The sequence below is a fragment of the Centruroides vittatus genome, unplaced genomic scaffold (genome assembly GCF_030686945.1).
Source record: "Centruroides vittatus isolate TY-2023 unplaced genomic scaffold, ASM3068694v2 contig_350, whole genome shotgun sequence".
NCBI classification, from domain to species: Eukaryota; Metazoa; Arthropoda; class Arachnida; order Scorpiones; family Buthidae; genus Centruroides; species Centruroides vittatus.
The window spans coordinates 1,962,382-1,983,047 of record NW_027122173.1 but is presented as its reverse complement, the minus strand read 5'-3'; the positions used below and the strand labels follow the sequence as shown (position 1 = coordinate 1,983,047).

Here is a 20,666-nt window from a genome sequence, read left to right as displayed (position 1 = left end):
TTTGTAAACAATATTTTTAAATAACTCTGCATAAAAATTTGGAGGTGATAAGTTGGGATTTCTTGGAAACTAAGCACCAGTCAAAATTATTTTTCACCGAAAAATTTGGAAAAGAAAGCTATTGTCTTAACATCTGTATGTTAGTGTGTCCTATCTAGTTGAAACCATCAAAATTTTTCCAATGGTTTAAACATGCTAATGAATTGAGTGATAATGTTCTAGTAAGTTGCACTGTTTATGGTACTGATGAAAAATAATTGGTCTCACTATCCTTCTCTAAGAAATTTCACACCATACTCTAATTATTTTTTGACTATGGTTTCTTTTTTCTCAAAATGTTTGCAGGATTTCAGCAGACCAAAATGCTTGAGTATTGAAATATCCTGACAAAGGAAATCATGTCTTATTTAATTTACCAAGTTCATTTTTAGTTAATTTATCAACCCAATTAGCAAAATGTACTGTTTTTTTCACAATTGGAGGATTTCAGTTCCTGTAAGATATGGTATGAATACATGTAACTTAAGAGAAGTTTTAAGTATGATTGTTATTTTACAAACAAAAAAATTAGATTTCTGCCAAATTTTTTGTGAACTCTGACACTTTTTTAGTATATCAAATAACTGTGCATTTTCTGTTACACTGTTACATAACAGAAAACCCATTGCATTTTCATATTAAAACTTGTCTGTCGGATACTTTATTAAATTCTTGTTTGTTAGTTGCAAAGAAGGAAACTGTTTCATAATCTCAAACAATCCTGTATGAACAAAAAAGAAATAGTGCTCAATAATGAAAATTCATTGCTTTGGATAAAGCATCATATCACACAGAAAAAAACTGGCACACAAACTGGAACTATATACTAAAACAAAAAAAATTCATACCTAAATGCTAATTTTAGCAGTAAATGAGGGCCTCTAAAAGACTGCTGAAAACATTTGAACATTAAAGTTTTTTGTTCATTTACTGCTGGAATTAGCATTTAGGTGTGAATTTGTTTGTTTTAAAGCATCATATCAGACTTTGTTACAATAATAGTGAATGACAAATAACAATTGCAAACAAGAACTAGACAACTATGCTAAGATGCTGTGAATGAAGGTCACATACTTTCTATGCAGTTGCATCACCTGTTTGCATTGCTCAGCGATGCTTGCACATAAACTGCATTGCATTTTATTTGAAACTTCTCTACTTAATATTCAGTATTGACACAAAACAGTTAATTTATTTGTTATGTAATATAGAATATAAATTCAGTAAAATCAAATATTCAAATCAAATTTAATTTTCATTAAAAAAATATTTTTCAGACTTAGTTATGATAGTTTTGAATTTTTAAGTATTTAATGGGTTACAGAGTTTTCTGAAATGAAACAATAGAATAATTCAAAGCATTTAAATATTTTAGCAATATTTATGCATTACAGATTTATTTCATAACTAATTATTTCAAAGTTGTAAAATACAGTTTCATTATAAACAGTTTGAAGGAATTATTATTATATTATATAGACTTTAAAGCAACAGTAAAAGGAATTGTGATATGTAATGAACCTACTGCCAAGTGTGCATTTGAAAACCAAAATATTTTTATCAAAAATAATATTGGCACCAATACAAAGTTGTATATAATGAAAATTCTTGACACTACTATTACAGCTTTTGACATTGAAATGTTTACTTGACATCCCTGATATCAGGACTTTCCATAGCCAAATAATTATGAATGTAAAATGTAGTTTTTGAAGGTTTTGTACTGTATTGTGTTTCATGCACATCTAAGATAAAATGATAATAATTTGAAAATGATTGATCTACTCATGCTTGATGGCAGTTTCTTTACTTGTAAGGTTTACAGGTATGTTTTAGGAGATTTACCTTAAACACACATGTTTTAGCTGCACTTTTGTTAAAATTTGTTAAATTTTCATACTAAATGTTATCCAAATGATGAGTTTTAATATTCATAGATTTTTTAAAAATCTTGTGTTTATGTAAAATGATCTCAGGTGTAAAATACAATCCCTATTTTCATAATCATTTCAGAACTTTAGTAGACTGACTTAGACCTTAAGTATCTTTTGTCAGTGCAAGGCAAATCTAGTTTATCTTGATATAGTTATATTTACTGTAATATTTTTAAGTAATATAGACTGACAAGCTCTTGTCATTCATTTGAAATGAAAAAAAGAAAAGCAATCAGTATTTGATCAATACAAATTGACCAATAAAACATCAACTTTTTGAAGATTTGCTTCTCTTATATCTTTTCAATCTTTTGTGCTGTATCCAATGCCAACCAATACTTCAGGATCTTCACCTTATTGGGGAAGTTTTTAACACATTACTTACTTAATGATATACAGCATAAGTTAAATGTTAATACCAGCATACCATACTGTGGAATGATTGGCATGCTGGTTTATCTCAGGGGAATGCTGGCATGCCAGTTTAAGTAAGGATATACATTCCTCTAGAGCAGTGTTTCTCAACCTGGGGGTCGCAAACCCCAAGGGGGTCAGGGTGATATTAAAGGGGGGTCGCAAAACAATAATGAAATCATTTTATGAGAAAAAATCATTTATTGTAAATAAAATGTTTAAGTTTATAATAAGTACACATGTAAAGAAAAGAAATTAATGTGATGGTTGCATTTGTTTTTCATTTAAAATTTTCTCCATACGTGGATCTACGTTAGAAACACACAAAGGCGAATTGTTTTCGAGTGATAAAAGATGATTCCTGTATTTAGTTTTTAGCGCAACCATAGACAAAAAACCCTTTTCACAGAGATAAGACGTGGTGAAAGGGATTAATATTTTCAATGCTTCTGTGACTAAATTTCCATATTCATTTCGACGAGCAAGCCAAAACATATTTAAATCTTCAGATGTAAATTGCAGTTGTAGCGTTTTGTTGGCAGACATTTTAATGAGCTGGTCGTGAATCTCAACTGGTAACTTAGCAGTGGCAACAACATTTTCACTAAACGGATTCAGTACCCATCTCTTCGAGAAATGATTTTTATCTTCCGGGAAATATTCCGTCAACTGAGTTTTTAGCTCAGGCAAATGCATCTTCATGCAATCCAAACTGTGGTGAATAATAGTGTCTTGTTCATTCAAATTTTCCTCAATATAATCCAAAGTGAGTGGGAACATATCCAAATTTTGGTTAAAGTTTACCTAGGGAACCCCAATGGCCACACTTCCGGTAATCTCGACGGCAGGTGATGTTAGAAATTCGGTGTAGGTGGCGCAATTTTTAAATAATGCTATCGTATGCAAATTTTTTGTTTTTCGTGACGGCTCGACTGCTGCGAGTGGTTTTTTCCACCAGTTAAACATTTTTGAAGAAAAAATGCTACTTTCTGCTATTTTTAATAGTAAATAGGTAAGTTTTTATTCCGTCTACTTTTCGTGATGCAACGTGCCAGAATCGAGCCGAAATGGAAAGAACCGGAGTCCATTCCAGCAGCTCCACAAAGCGACGAGTGTAAGAAGGGAAAACAAAGTAGGGCACATTCGTGTGGCAAAACTAAAAAACGTGTAAAAATATCAAGTAAAAAGAGAAACATCAGCGATAGGGATCGCAAATCAAGGAAAAGCGAGAAGAAACGGAAAGGAAATGTATGACAGAGCGTCAAACACGTGAGTAATAGTTTATTTTGCAAGTTCAGCTAGCTATGAAATATAAAACAATCTTAAAACATTTATTTTTTACTAATGTAATTATTATTTTTTCAAAAAATTATACATACTAATTAATTTGCATAATTTTTTGAACGTAGTACGCGTGCGTAGTACAGCAAACAAAATGGCGCCCGGAAGCGCGGCCATTGGGGTTCCCTAGGTAAACTTTAACCCAAATTTTTGCTTTGAAAGCAAATAACACTCTACCAGAAGGGAGCAAACATAAGACTGTGCATAATGCATTTTCTCAACAGTGCCCCATAACCAAACGCATGAAAACACAAGCTGCCAGTAGGGTCAGCTATGAATAATACACCCATACCCAATACGAACACAGGCAGCTATAGACTCGTACAGATTAATGCACAGAAATGCAAAGCTACCTGTTCCCTCCTCATTCACACTTCAAATGTACACAATACAGACATCATCATGATCCAAGAACCCTACTCTATTAACAACATGATAGTCAGGTTCAATGACTGGAAAGTCTATCCAGCTCAGTACCCTGGCTATTGCATCAAGGCTGGTATTATCATCAGGAACAAAATCATTACTGCCTGCCTTGTCTCCCAGCACACCACAGAATACATTACCACTGTCTGTGTTACAGATGATAACACTCACCTTTACATATGTTCCGTCTACATTCCAGACACCACAAACATTGAGACGGCCATTGAAGACATTCATCACTTCCTGAACTCATACAAAGATAAACCTATCCTAATAGGAGGAGACTTTAATGCAAAGTCTGTGACCTGGCATAGTCCAAAAGATGACCCTAGGGGTAACATAGTTAATGAAACCACAACAAACAAGATTTGTTGGGTTTGGTCCAACAAACCTTACTCACTTGAACACCAGCACCCTTCCAACCTACTCCTGTACCACAGGGGAAAGTTGGATCGACCTAACGTTAGGAAATAGTCACATCACTTCTAGAGTCGACCACTGTTACACCACGACATAGATTCTGCCAGTGACCATAGGTATATCTTCACCCAAATGAACACTACTAGTAATACTAATAATCATAGTTTTCACTATACTCGCACTAACTAGCAATTATTCCACAACACCTTTAATAGCGTTTGGGCTGGTACTACTCACCACAGTCACTATACTCAGGACACCTTAGACCATCTTGTCACCAGGCTTACAAATACGATCACTAATTCTTACGTTATTACCTCTGAGGTCAAACATTGTAAACACAAAAAGGTTCTTTGGTGGACCACTGAGCTAGAAAACAAGAAAAAAGTAGTTAGGAGATTAAAGAAGCAATTTAGGAATGAACAGGACCTGAACATTAAAGTCATACTTAGAGACCAGTACCCTTAAAAAATAAAACAAGGACAAACACTTGGAAGGATTTCTGTACCAACACTTGCGGTTGCAATGCCTGGTCTGAACCATACTACTTAGCTTGTAAGGAAAAACACCAGCTTCAAATCCCCTCCACTATCTAGCTCCCCAATGGTCACTACACCAACAACACAGAAAAACTATCACGCACATCCTCACCAGCCTTTACCCTTCAGATGACGCACTGCAGGATGACATCCAGTCCCAAAGGTCCCTCCACCACCCCTTGCTGTACCTGAGTGAGCGTACCAGCAAGTCCCTTAGACTTAACACACCATCCGCTATCTACTAGACCTATGCACCATACACATAAGGTCACCAGTGTAGATTTTTTTTATTGGCATAGTATGGTCATGCCAACACCATGTATGCACCATAAATATAGATAAGGGCATGGATGACAATACACAACGGTCATCCAGAGTTCTACACTCACTCCACTTAATACAGATAATGACCACAACTTCACCTACATCGAGGTTTCAAATGCCGTCTGTTTGCTCACAAATAACAAAGCCCCAGGTCTTGTTGGCATAACCACTAGGATGATAAAACATGCATTTAAGGCCAATCTTACAATGTTTGTTACTCTCTTTAATATCTGCTTGAACACTGGCCTTTTTCCTACTCAGTGGAAAAAGGCTAGTGTCAAATTGATTCCCAAACCCACCAGCAATAACACTTACAAAAAACACAGGTCGATCTATCTTCTCCCAAATATGGGAAAAGTGTTAGATGGTCTAATGATTAATGGGATCATATGGCATCTACGCAAGCATAGAGCCCTGCATTAGAATCAGTTTGGCTTCTCTAAAAACAAAGGTACAGTAGATGCCATCCATCAAGTTGTTAACTACATCCACCAAGCAAAACAAAACAATCAGCATACCACAATTATCATTATTGACTTTATAGACTCTTCAATCATGCTTGGTGGCCTTCTATTCTGCACACATTACATGCTCATTACTGCCCTCAAAATTGTTACAAGCTTCTTCAATCCTATCTTAGCAACAGGAGTGCAGGTGTTTACACAACACAAAATAACATAGTCATACGCATCACTTGAGGCTGTCCTCAGGAATCCAGGTTTGGTTCTGGTTTCTGGAACATAGTCTAAAACTATTCTTCACTTAAACGACACCCTGCTTCCTGGCTGCCGCATACAGGGCTATGCAAACGACAGAGTTATCCTAGCTTCATACAGGAACAGTGAACACTTACAGGACATATGCAATACATTCTCAATAACATTCACCAGTGGAGTATTAAACATAGGCAACTCATTAACAACAGATAAATGCGAAAGCATGATAGTTGGTAGGAACGTGCCACTCATCAGGAGTGGCATTTACCCTTCAAATAGGTGCTCACAGAATAAAGCAAACAACAGAAATTAAATATTTAGGCGTTATTCTTGATGAGTGACTTAACTTCACATCCCACATCAAACACATCACAGATAAAGCTAAAAAGATGACCAACACCTTCATTAGTATTGCTAGGAACACATGGGACCTTGGCCCTAATGCTACTAAGCTTATTTACAGGGGTGCAATTCGGCCAGCACTCCTATGTCATTCAGGTCTGGGGCCATATGACCACCAAAGTCCATAACCGTAAAAAACTGTTATCTGTTCAAAGGATTGCAGCTCTCTGCATTTGTAAGGTTTACAGGACCACACCCACGAGTGTCCTTTTGGTAATGTCAGGATTGACCCCTATTGACTTGGAAATTAAATGCATTATTTGGCAGAAAAATTTCATCACCTTACACTGGTGAGATTATAGTGGCTCAGATGTTGACAATATTATTAGAGTAGGTAAGATTCCCCCCAGTTTGAGCTTGATCGATGATATAAAAAAATTCAGCATAGACAAAAATACCCTCCCGACTTATGATTACTACCCTTCCCATCACCTTACCCCTGATGTTTACTTCGAAGATCCAGATGATCATCCCATGTTTAGGATTTACACTGACGGTTCTAAGATGGGTGACAATGTGAGTGCCGCTTTTGTAGTTTACTTCGACATAGGCTGCAAGCTTCACAACGCATGCTTCCATCTAGGTTCACACTGCTCAATAGCACAGGCAGAAACTAGCTATTTATATGAGCTTAATTCACATTAAGCATAGGAAGGACAAAAGACACTACTTACACTATTGCAGGTTCTGAGGGTATTTATTTTGATGGTAGGGTAGCTTTACACAGGATTGAAAAGTCTGATAGCTGCTTAAAACTCGTCCATCTCATACACCACATTCTCAGACACTTGGACAACATTAGAATAGATTTCCAATGGGTCCCGGGTCATGCGGGGATTCTTGGCAACGAGACCACTGACTGTCTTGCCAAACAGGCTGCAAAGTTTTCAGTCACTAGCGCTTTCAGTTACATTCCTACCTCGTACGTCAACAATCACATCAAGAAGCAAATCTTCATTCTCTGGCAAGACAGCTGGGACCATGACACCACTGGTAGGCTCAGCTACACTTTCATCCCCAAGGTTGACACTACTGAGATTCTTTGCCACTTTTACCCTAGTTGACTATGAACACAATATATAGTGCTTACGACGATCACTTGGCTTTTCTTCTCCCTGTTATTTAGTTGAGACAAGCATTACGTGCGTATGTAGCTTGTTTCGAGCTTAATATGCCTCTCTTCAGTCAACTAAATATTAAGACGATGACACTTTACAACCAATGTTTCAGGCAATGGCACTTTACTACTAATGTTAAGAACGTTGGTTTTAAAAACTTTTTAACTTTAAAACTTCGACTAAAATCAGACTGTTGCTTCACGGCACTTCAACTGTCATGCTCATTAGCATATTCTTTTGTGTCCGGGGTTAACTGATGCAGAGTTGGATCAACTAAATAACAGGGAGAAGAAAAGCCAAGTGATTGTCGTAAGCACTATATTGTGTTCATAGTCAACAAGAATCAAGCGCGACATGGTTTCAAGTCATTAATTAACTTTTACCCTAGTTACACCCTCACTCAGCTACTTACACAACACGGCAACTTTAAGCAATACTTGCATAGATTTAACCTTGGGGACAATCCACAATGCGATTGTGGTATTCAGGACGACCAAACACCACTTCACTTAGTTTTTGCTGCAATAGGTACAATCACATTAGGGATAGTTGAATGAGAGCTGCTATTCTTAAAGGGTACAACTGGCCTTGCAACCCACACCAACTCGTTCAAACATGTACAATGTTTCATCATCTACTCGCATGCACATCCCTTAATGGGGCTCTTGAGAGCACTCACTCCAGGGACACGGGTGGCAATTAGCTTTCCCTTGCTTTGTTTCAACTGTCGGTGTATAGCTGCCTTTCAACTTTGTGTTTTAATTCTTATTTTTTGTCTTCTTTTTTCAGTCTAAGTTGGTTAGTCCTAGTTGTAAGTTAGATTAGGAACTCTTAGCTTAATTTCTGGTTATGTTATGATAGGTTAGGTTAAATTAGATTAGGATTTGTTAGCTTTAGCTGTCTAGTTAGGTTCGTCCTAGGTTATGGTAGGTTAGTTTAGTTAGTAAGTTAACATTTAAAAAAAAAATTAAAATATGTAAATAAATAAATAAAAATAAAAAATCGAGGGTCTTGCTCATTTGCTCTGTCAGTCCAATCATCTCATCTAGTTTGTCATTGTGTTCATTTGCATTTCACACTGTCTGTCTAGCAGTTAAGTAGTATTAAGATTCACGATCACGTTCAGTTTTATTAGGATTTAGTAGACATAATTCTTCCTACTAACAGCCACTTGGCACTAACTTCTAGACTTAGCCATTCGTGGCGGCACTCAATTATTGGTGTTCGCTACACTCAGGTTTACTTCTAGACCCTTTGGGGGACTACAGCTTTGCAGCATAAAAACTGCATGCCAACATCAAACATAGAGGGTACTGTAGTCATATGTATGCCATTCAGAGGGATCCTACCTTTCTCTACTATCTATCTCCTCTCCCTCCTCTTCTTCCCTTCCCCTTTCCCTTACCCTCTTTTCTGCTGGCTAAACCCTTCGTGTACGGCTGATGTCTTTCTTGTATGTATGTATGTACTTGAACAAGTTTTTCACTTCCCAATAGATATTACACATGTATGAAGCACTCAGTTTTATTTCTCAGAACAACTACAACTGCTATGAAAAGTGTTTCTTTATTCTACAAATGGGGGTATCTAATGGCTTACCATTATCAACTGTACTTGTTGAACTAATTATGCGAAGTATAGAAAGAAAGGCGTTTAAAACTCTCTCACTACACATTACTAAATTTTATACTTGCAATACATAGATGATGCACTAACTGTTTGGGATGGCTCTTATGAGGAATACAATTCAAAGACAAGCATTTTACCACCTGAATTGAAATGTAACACACAACTTTTTAAGTCCAAATACACTAAGTGAGAGCAAGTAGAAATGAATATAAATACACAATGATCCACTAATATCTATAGAGATTTATTCAATATTTTTATTCATTGTTTGTTACATGTTTCATTACAAAAGAAAAAGCAAAAACAAATCAAAGACAAAATTATTAGACCATCTATAAATATATCTCAGCCTGATAGTTATATTAAAGGCAAATGATTGCTGGATTAAATTGGGCTATATTACCATTATTATTAATAATTAAATACTGAATAATTTGGCAGAGAGTTTGGTGTTAAGTGCCATCTTTTATTAGATTTAATAATTATAATTAAATAGCAGACTATGAAACTTTATGCAGTATCAGCTTTAACAGTATCAAATATTCGATTATTGGATATCATGAATATGCCAGAAAATTTCCAAGATGGGTGCTCGTTCGACTCAATTGATACACATTGGCATAATTACGCAATTTCTAACATATGCTAATCGAATATTAAATATTCAATATCAAATAGTCATTTTATGCCAGTATGTATCAAACAGGACCGGGAAATGCCTAATTTAGGGGGGATCCCTACGCATACTGGAATAATTACAGTATCGAGGTAGGTGATATCAAATATTAAGTCAGTGAATATTAGAAATTGTGTAATTATGCCAGGGTTTATTAACTATATACTACTAAACTTAACTGATTGAAAATAATCAAGATATAGTATTATCATGATAGCATTAATATCACAGTATTATATGTTACATTGTTACATTGTTGGTTCTTATGGATATTGATTCCTTAAGTATAGCTTTCGAAGCATGTCTGTTTGGTTAACCTTGTTATATAATATACCAATTTTATTATTTTGTGTTGCTTAATTAGAATAAATGATAACTTTGAACATAAAAATTTCTTTCTATAAATTTTGTCTTCTGAATTTTTATAAACTAATTAGACTTAAAAGATGACTCCTTAAATTTTATTATGATAAAACATTTTTATAGATTATTTATATCTCATCAGATCAACATCACAGATTGAACAGCTTTGAAAGTGTTCTAAACCCATTATGATAATTCAAAATGATAAATAATCTAACAAATAAGTGCACAATAAATTAAATTAAATATACATTTTGTAAGAATAATAAAATTAATGTATGGTCTATAGTTTTGGAACAATCTGTCATGGACGATATGATAATAATTCAAATGTTAATCTGCATGCATTTAGGTTTTAGTGTGTAATTGGAGTGTCTGATGTGTTAATTTTAATGTTTTTATAAAATTTTGTATAAATTTTGTAAAGATGCTAACATTTGTATTTAAATATGTTCTAATGTAAAAATTTGAAACATTCATTTAGAAATGTTCTATGGATAACAGTTGATAATTGTAAGATGTACCAGAAGATGACCTGTAAAACAGGTTGAAGTTGTTTGTGAATGTTTAATAAACATTTTCTCAGCAAAATAAGGTGTTTGAGAATTAATTTGTATATTTTATTTAATTATTGTGTTTTATGTTAGATATTTAATTATTTTGAATTGTAATTAGAATGCTAAAATTTTATTATTTAAATCAGTTACACATTTTCTCTTATATGATTTCTGTTAAATTTTTTGAATATGTTAAAAATCTTGAGTTTAGAACATTTTTAAAGTTGTTTATATTTGAATCAATCATTTGTTCTGTTTTAATATGTTAGAATACCATGTGTTTGTTCTGTGATTTTGATCTGGTGATGAGATGTAAATTTCAAGAAATCTCAAGAAACATTTAATCATAATAGATGATTTCTTGAACTTTATTAGCAGTGTTGTTTCTTTAAATGTTAATGATGGAGTTGTTAGTATTTAATGAATAAACTGATTATTCTTTATTTTGTTTTATTTAAATATGTTTAAAATACTAATTTATTAAATTATTTTTCAGCCTCCAAAATGGTATCCGTTGTTAAATTCTAAATATCAAAGACAAAGGCCAGAAATACTTATTTCACTTCACTTAGAAAAAAATGAACAAAAACAGCCAGAAGAACAATCAACAAGTAATATGGTAAAAAAGGAACCACGTGTGAAGAGCAATACGCAAACTGAAATATCAACAAAAGCAGCAAGTGCTTCTGATAGACAACAGTCCTGTTTGGAACTGAAACCACAATTAAATGTAGAAAATGGTGTATATTATATAGGTGACCCCAATCTGGAGAAAGCTGAAAAATTCATATTTTCAGTGACAATTGCATTTGCAACAAACCTCCTTCAGGCAAGAAATAGTTTTAATATAATTATATATTTTAAAATAAGATTTGAACATAATGTATTTCATATTGAGCATTAAGTAAGTTTAAAATGTAAAACAGATATAGATTTTGAATATAGAAAGTGTGTATATGAAAATATATAGCTGTAAAACAACTTTATTCAAAATGTTCTTTTTTTTAGTCTGCTTGGTTAAGAAGAAAAATTTTAGAAATTATATATATAAAAACAAGTTAGTGGCATGGAAGTAGTGTTGCTGTTTTAGTGTTCAGTTTTTAACTAATTTTTTGTTATATTTAGAAAAACATAATTTTCCTTGCTCACATGTAAAATAAGTTTACAGTATTACAAGGATTTCTACATTCAATTGAATTTGTTACCTAATGTGTTTTAATTTAACTGCATATTCCTGCTGCAAAATCTGTTTCTCATATAACCTGTATATCATGTAAAATGATGAAATGATTTCTTCTAAAGTGAAAATAAAACAATCATACTTTAACTAATGAAAAATGGACAATTTATGTAGCAATTAGCACTGGAAGTAAACATTTTAAACTCATCAAACTATTTGTTGACACCTTTAATTGTTTTTAATTAAAATTGTTCTCTAATTTTACAACTGAATTTATAATTACATTTATAAAAAAAATACATATAAAATTACACTAAAACATTAAACATACAGATTAAAGAATAGCCTCATTATACAAAATATAGATGGGTGTTCTGTTCCATTGGACAGGAAATGGTAGAAGACCAGCTGAAAGAACTTTGCATTGGCCAGCTGAATGGCCAATGCAGTTGAGATGTCAGTGTAGTTGATCTGAGATCAAATTTTGGCAGGTTAAGAATTCCAGAAATTTTTCATTCAAGGTTTTGTCCCAGATATGTTGAGCTCTGTCCCTCACCATCACTCATCATTGTAAGTCTGAATGAACCCATGATGGATCTGGACAAAAATCCCACAAGATGGAGATTCCAAAATGGAAAATTAAATAAAGTTGTAGTTTAATCTACATATTTCAATATGATGTGTTGTTTAATTTTAGTGACATTCTAAACTTTGTTGGGTGTTTTGTCTTTATGTTTAATAATTGAAATTATAACAGTAACAATACAAAACACTTCTACATAAGTATGTATGAAAACAGAATTACATGAAACTTATTAAAAAAAATTTGTTGAAATACAATGGGCACATGTATTAGTTCATCTAAATTTCATACTATATAGTGTTTGTTTCCAGTTTTCTGTTTGAATAAAATTTATTATACAATTAAATATATTTAAATGTTTGAAAATTTATTTTAAAAAATAATATTGATTACAAGCAAATGCTTGAGAATAATCTTTTATGTTACTATTTATTAATTAAAAATATAGTTTTGGGAAATTGTGAGTGATGTGATAACTTAGGTCAGTGTTTTTCAATGGGGTGATATTGCCCCCATGTGGGCAATTTTCCATGCTGGGAGGCAATTAGTAACAATTTATATTTTGGGAGCAAAAAACAATTTTCTGGGAGATATAGTAAAACATTATATTAAGAATAATTAGATATTTTATTCATTATATCGTACAATAATTAAACAAATAACATTATACTAGTCACTAGTTTGTTCAATGCAATACAAATTTGGTGTTAGCCTCAGCCCTCTGAATCAGAATTTTGAAGCTTGCAGCAGGGATTCACAGTGAATAATGCTGTCATCACATTTTTTTCGAAGTAAAGGGGGTGTACTACTTAACGGTTTTATTGAAGAGGCAATGAGGTTGGGAAACATTAGAGGTTGAGAAACACTGACTAAGGTAATCACTGAGTTCGGGATAAAACTGTACATTTATAAGAAATGTTTAACATGGAATCTAAAATGAAGAGATGCACATTGAAAGAAATTAAATTTTATTTTATGTGCTTGGTTTTTCATTAATATACAAAATACATTTTCAAATATATCTTTCTGTATACAAAATTACAATATTTTAAAAATTTTATAAACAATGCCATCAAATGTATGAAATGTTCCAATTTGGAATTTTGTAGTTTGAAACATGAAGCAGGTTTATAAAGTAAACCAAAAATGTATGTTCATTAAACCCACTTTTTGGAAAAGTGCAAATGATTTTGATTGTAGAAGTTATCAGTTCCAGTTTTTATTTTGGATTTTATAAGATTATTAACAGTTTTTATTACTAAACTCAATATTATAGTTTTTAAGAAATGTTTTAATGTTTCTTTTTCATTTTACATTTTTACCTTTTAAATTTGCAGTTGTCAGTGGTCAAGTAAGCATAAACTCACATATCTGATTAATAATAATAAATTCCAAAATGATTTTGTCTGTTCAAAATCCAAATACTACTAATAGTGTATGGTATACTGCCACCCTACTTTTGCTGTTATGGGGTATTTTTCATATATTGTGATCACTTCAAACTCATTAGTCAATAATCTATAACTAAATCACTCCTCTGAAAAACAGTACACTTGGGGCCAATTTTATGACATTTAATTCTGGAAAGATGAAGGGAGGGATGCAAAAATAGAACAAAGAATGTGTTCTAGAAATTTTAGGTACATTTTCAAAAAGAATATTGCAATATCTATTATTTTTATCAGAAAGAAAATGATGCATAAATAAAATTTTGTAGTTAATTTAGATACATAAATGTGATATTTCACCATTGAAAGGAATAGAATATATTGGAACCAAAATAAAACATTATGTAAACGTCAAACATGTAAATGATACTCCACTGTGTTTATATTTGATTGTTAAATTATCTATTTAGTTAAACTTGATGGGAAGCATTAATTTCCAAGAATAAAAATTAAAAATTAACTTTCTTACAGTAATTTAAACTATAATATGTTTACTAACACCACACCTTTCTTACACTTTCAGCAATGAATATTTGTGATAATAAATATTCATTGTTGGAAGAATGAGTTATGGTGTAGTGACTACTTCCAGCCTCTGTAAAGTGATACTATATTTTGTATTAGAAGAAATATATATATATACAGGGTGTTTATAAATGAATGGTGCGGTTTTAAAAATTAATAATAAATCTATTTATTACCTTATATGGGAAAACCTTACAGCATAAGCAGTGGCAACTGTCCAAGCTTTTAATGTGCTACCCACTCTTCACTTGTCATGATTACTGTGCAGGAGTAGTGTTACTTTCCAAGATGGCGTTTCAACAGGAAAAGGCCTTCTGTGTGCTCAGTTTTGAGGTGTCCAGATCTGTGGTTACAGTGCAGCGCGAGTTTCATGCATGGTTTAAGAAAGACCCACCACACAAGAATAACATAGATAGGTGGCACCAACAGTTTGTGGAAACTGAATGCCTTTGTAAGGGGAAGAGTTCTGATCGACCTCGTGTGTCTGATGCAAACATCAAAAGAGTGCGTGAGGCATTTCAACGAAGTCCTGACAAGTCACTTAGTAAAGCAAGCAGAGAGTTGTCCATGTCAAAGAATATGGTGTGGAAGGTGTTGCATAAGAGGCTATGTTTTAATCCGTACAAAGTGGGATTAGTGCAGGCTCTTACATCAGCAGAGAAAGTGAAAAGGTGTGACTTTTGTGAAGAACTGCAGTTAAAAATGAGGATGATGGGTTTGTAGAAAGACTCATCTCCTGTGATGAAGCCACTTTCCCTGTAAGTGGCAAGGTGAACACATACAATGTCCATATCTGGGGAAGCAAGAAACCACCACGTACACTGATAGAGCATCAACGTGATTCTCCAAAAGTGAATATTGTGCGGTATTGTGCGAGAAAGTGCATTGCCCATTTTTCTTTGAACAACAGATGGTGACAGGTGACTCATTTCTAGACATGTTGGAAACCTGGTTGTTACCCGAGCTGAACACCAATTATGATGACTACATTTTGCAACTGGACGGTGCTCCACTGCATTTTCACAGGAATGTATGTGAGCTTCTTAATTGTGTTCTTCACCAATGCTGGATTGGAGGTGGTGCAACAGCAGACAACAACCTGCTCCCCTGGCCACCCTGTTCGCCAGATTTAACACCCTGCAATTTCTTTTTGTGGGGGTTGTTAAAGATTGAGTTTATGTACGTACCGTCAATGCCTGTTTCCCTTGAGGAACTGTGTGATAAGATAAAGCATGCATTGCAGACCATCAAGAAGGACATGCTATACCGCATATGGGAAGAATTTGATTACCATGTAGATGTGTGTTGTGTGACCATGGGTGCACATATTGAAGGATTGTGATTAATGCATAAAAATCTTGGACATTTGCTGCTGCTTATGCTGTAAGGTTTGCCCATATAAGGTAATAAATAGATTTATTATTAATTTTTTAAACCGCACCATTCATTTATAAACACCCTGTATATAAATGTTTATAAAACCATTTTAATTTTAAAAAATTAATTACTTAATTATATGTATTATCTTACATAAGAAATTTTTTTTCTGTTAAACGATTTTTTAAAAAGTTAAATAAAACTAACTATTATTAAATTTATTTTAGTTAGTGCAATTATATCCATCAATTTCAAATTCTTCTGGAAATTTTTACTTTTATTACTCATTGTTTGGTAATGATGTAACAACCGAACCATTTGGAAATTTTCAAAATCCTGATTTTCCTGCGGAAAGAGCATCTGTCAAAATTATTAGCAGTGTTGATGTTTTAAAAGACTTCTTCATTCAACAGCCTAAATTACAGGTAAAATATATTTTCTAGAAAAGTGAAATCTTTATGATGTAAATATTATTTATAATATATACTGTTAAAAACACTAGAGAATGAAACGTATATGTAATTAGATTTATCTTTAGTTATAGACATAATATATACATCAGAATATTTATTAAGGCAGAACATTAGTGACATATAGAATTGAGTTTGTTTTCAAAATTCAGTGGTGGTGTCACTGCTGTGGTAGTGGCAAATGATTGTTGTAGGTGGCCCTCTCAAACAATATTATTTTTGTTGGTGCTTAGACTCTGTTCTTAGTTTGTTTTGACAGAAAATGAACTTTGCCTAGTTAAAATTATTTAATAATAAATTATATGTATATCAGAATATTTGTTAATGTCATTGTCTGTAGTATGCAAATTATTTGTTATAAAGATTGTAACTTTGAGAATATTTCAAATGTTTTTAGTTATTTAATATTATAATTATTATTTTCTAATGATACAGTATTTGTATTTCTTATTAGGATAAAACAGAGAGACAGATTTTTTAATAAAACAAATAATTTGTGTAGAATATGAAAATTCAGATTGTTGGGTTTTTAATCTTTTAAATTCTCATTCTTTTTAATTTTACAAAGGGAGGTTAAGACATGGTCCTTAAGGACTTCAATAATACTGTTTGTGTGGATAAGCATTGGTATAAACCTTTATTGAGCAATGGTGCACTTCTCAAATGTTTTCAAGAAAATCAAAGTTAAAAAATTCTGAGCTGAATGGGTAAGATTTCATTGGAGACTATGTGATTAGTCATCAGCACGTCTCTTACTGATATTTGCAGGTCTATGATTTTGATCTTCCACAAGTGAGGCTTTTCTCAACTCAATACAATTTTTATATAAAATAATTGTAAATTTCATGAACTTTTATATTTTGTCCAATTATTTTCTATTATAAATGTGCATTTTCTCTTTCTTGAGAATTAATTTTCAGAATTGCAGTCTGTTAAAAATAGTTTTTTACATTTGGGAATGTAAGAATATTATGAATAATTTGACATTTTAAACAATTAAATAAATTCAAAAAGTTATTAGTTATAACTAACTTCAATATCATATTAAATTGTTATATTAACAGTAAACAATCAATGCCACCTTTTTGGTTTCCTAATGTTTATATCAGGTGTGTCAAACTCATTTAAACAATGGGCCATTAACGTGACTGATAAGATTTACACAGGCCACATCACATTTACAAATTTCCTTAAAATTATAATTTGAAGTGAGAATGCAGGAGTATAGATAGGGCAATTAAAACACATTATGTAGTTCAGTGAATTCAACTCAACAATATATAATTGCTATAGTATTGCTTTTATTTAAACATTTATTTTATTTAATGTACATATTTATAAAACTGAAATTAATTGTTTTTACCAGAAACTTGCCAGCACTTTCTTATTACTTTTCCAATATCTGAATTCAATGACTGAGAAAAATCTTCATTATGGAAGATAGATGCTTATCAGTTAATCTTGATCTGTCAACCATTTTATTTAATTTCAGAGCATTGTGGTTGCAGGCCATGAAAAATCACATCAGTTGCCACCAATTTGACACCCCTGGTTTATATCATGAGTATATTCTCTTTTCATAGGTGATAAAACAAGTAGACAGTAAACATAAAGTTATAATTTAAGAAACAGCCAAACAATCACCTTAAATACTCAGGCTATAAATCTGCTATTTTTAATAAATAATACTAAGTAATTTGCTACTAGAGGTAGATGTTAGGTGCACAGCAAGTGGAGGTTGTGGGTTCAATCTCCGCCCTGAACGAGTTCTTTACTTCCAGATGATTCTAAATTATTTAATAAATTATTTAAATTATAATTATTAATTTAGCTAAGAGATGTTGTGTAATGTCTACCTCTAGTAGCAAATTACTTAGTATTAATTATTAAAAATAACAGATTTGTAGCTTGAGTATTTAAGACAATTGTTTGGCGTTGAGTTGTTTAATATACTTATATAACTTAAGAATAATAAAATCATAAACTATAAAATTATTAATTATTTGAGCTTGCAATTCTAAAAATGAATTTTTAAGGAAGAGAAAAATTTACATTTATAATAGAAAACAATTAGGCAAAATATATAAACCTATGTAATTTACAATTATTTTATGTAAAAATTGCATTGAGTTGGAAAAAAAGTTCTCATTGAAGAAGAATAAATCCAGTGATCTTTCAAATAAGAGTAAGACACACTGCCACTGAACCACAAGGTCTCCAATGAAAGATTCTGCAAAACTTACCCATAAATTGCTTGGAATTTTTAAAACTGATTTTCATTTTTTAGAAAATTAGTTTAATTCATGCTTTCTTTTTTTGCTCAATAGGGTTTGTACCAAGGCTTATCCAAATAAACAATATTATTAAAATCACCAAGGACCATGTCATAACATCTCTTTGTTAATTAATTAATATATTTTTATGAATGTATAATAAGATCTTATAAAAATTTATGTATAAAGAATTATAGAACACTGTTAATAGAGAGGTTGCGGCTGACATTTTCAATGCAAAAACATGTACATTGGACGTTCAGCACTGCCTTCCTGTAAGCTGAGAAGTTTGACAATGGCGTTTGGAATGTCAGTGGAATCATGCTCAACATTCCAAATGCCATTGTCAAACTTCTAGGCTTACAGGAAGGTAGCGCTGAACGTCCGATGTACACGTTTTTTCATTGTAAACATCAGTCACAACCTCTCTATTATTAATTTTAAATGTAATTAATTTTTTGGAATTTATTTTAAATTAAAAATAAAATTTATATGAATTAAATAGGTATTCTTTTGCTGTGCTGATGTTTCTATTGGAATGGCTGATATACCAATTTCCCACATTTTAATGGAAGATGCTACTAGAATTGAAAATCATCCTGTGTCAATAGAGGGGACTTTTGAAGTAAGCTAAATTTCAAATATTTGTTCCTATTTATGAAAATCTATATAAATACGAGCAATTATTTATTGTGACATTGTCACAATGCAGGGCTACAATTTTTAATCATATTTTTAATTTATTTAATTTAAAATATATGCTATCCACCTCAAATTAGTACCATAGTGTCTTACCCCTTTTCCTTTAACAATATAGTCATGCCAGTCTTCTGTTAACTGCTTTCAGGGGAAAAGTTTTGAATTGAAATAATGTGACTTCTGATTTACATCAGAAGTTTGTATATAGTTAATTGGGGCTTCTTGCCCCTAATGTTTTTATATCTGGTCTCAACATTTATCTATCTAACTCCATTCTCGAGATTAAGGAAAGATGGATGGATGGATTTACGGATGGATGACAGTGAGAATTTATAATTATTGTAATTAATTATTATATGAGAACATACATTAAAACATTGGAAGAACTGTCCAAGTTTTAAATTTGTCTATTACAATTTCTTGATTGTCTATTGTTCAAATGTGTCACACAGCATACATTTGAACAATACTCAAATTTTTTCTATACTTGCTATGACATATCTGTTGTCACTCCTTTCACAGCATTTACAAGTCTACATCACTTCCAGATGATAAATGGTTCTGACTTTGTGAAAAGTGTCTGATAGACATCATTTTTAAGAGGAATCTAACAATAAGATAGAAATAAGATAAAATAATGAAAATGGCATTTCTGCTTAGTTATTAATTAAACAGTACTAATTTGTGATCAGTGACAGTCCTGTTTCTACTCCAGTGTAGGCACAGTACATCCATTGCTTATAACATTGGAAATTAAAAATTGAAAATCTGGTAATTTTTTCTGCAAAATAGGAATTGAAATTGTTATTCAATGTTTCTGTGATTATTGTGCATTGTCCCAAGTAAAAATTAATGCACTCATATTAATATCAACAGTAACAGAGGACCAGACCTAGTTTCTAAATGAGGGTTACTTGTTTTTTAATGTAAACATTTTTCAGAATAAAATTCACAAACAACAAAAAGTGATTATAAAATCAAACTTTTATGATAGTTACATATACATTTTAAAACTATTTTTAAAACTCATTAGTCTCTGAAGTTGCAAATGCTATTTTTCAAAATATTTTCAAATTCCTTTACAAAAATATCACATCACCCATCCCAGCCAATGTTTGTGAAACAAGCTGTACTATTGTATTTATGAATGTGGTTTTAGGTTGTTATATTATTAATGCAATGTGCATATCTGACAAGGCAATTACATCATACA

General features: G+C 32.2%; 1 protein-coding gene across 1 annotated transcript in view; it reads left to right on the top strand.

Annotated features, from left to right (window-relative positions):
* The window catches only part of LOC136974574 (centrosomal protein of 120 kDa-like), an 82,129-nt gene that overhangs the window by 7,865 nt on the left and 53,598 nt on the right, over window positions 1-20,666 (top strand). Inside the window, exons 3-7 of the mRNA XM_067269489.1 lie at window positions 11,395-11,727; window positions 14,833-15,349; window positions 15,570-15,664; window positions 16,239-16,436; window positions 19,260-19,379. Of these exons, the coding sequence (XP_067125590.1) occupies window positions 11,395-11,727; window positions 14,833-15,349; window positions 15,570-15,664; window positions 16,239-16,436; window positions 19,260-19,379 (1,263 nt within the window). The remainder of the gene's footprint in view (window positions 1-11,394; window positions 11,728-14,832; window positions 15,350-15,569; window positions 15,665-16,238; window positions 16,437-19,259; window positions 19,380-20,666) is intronic.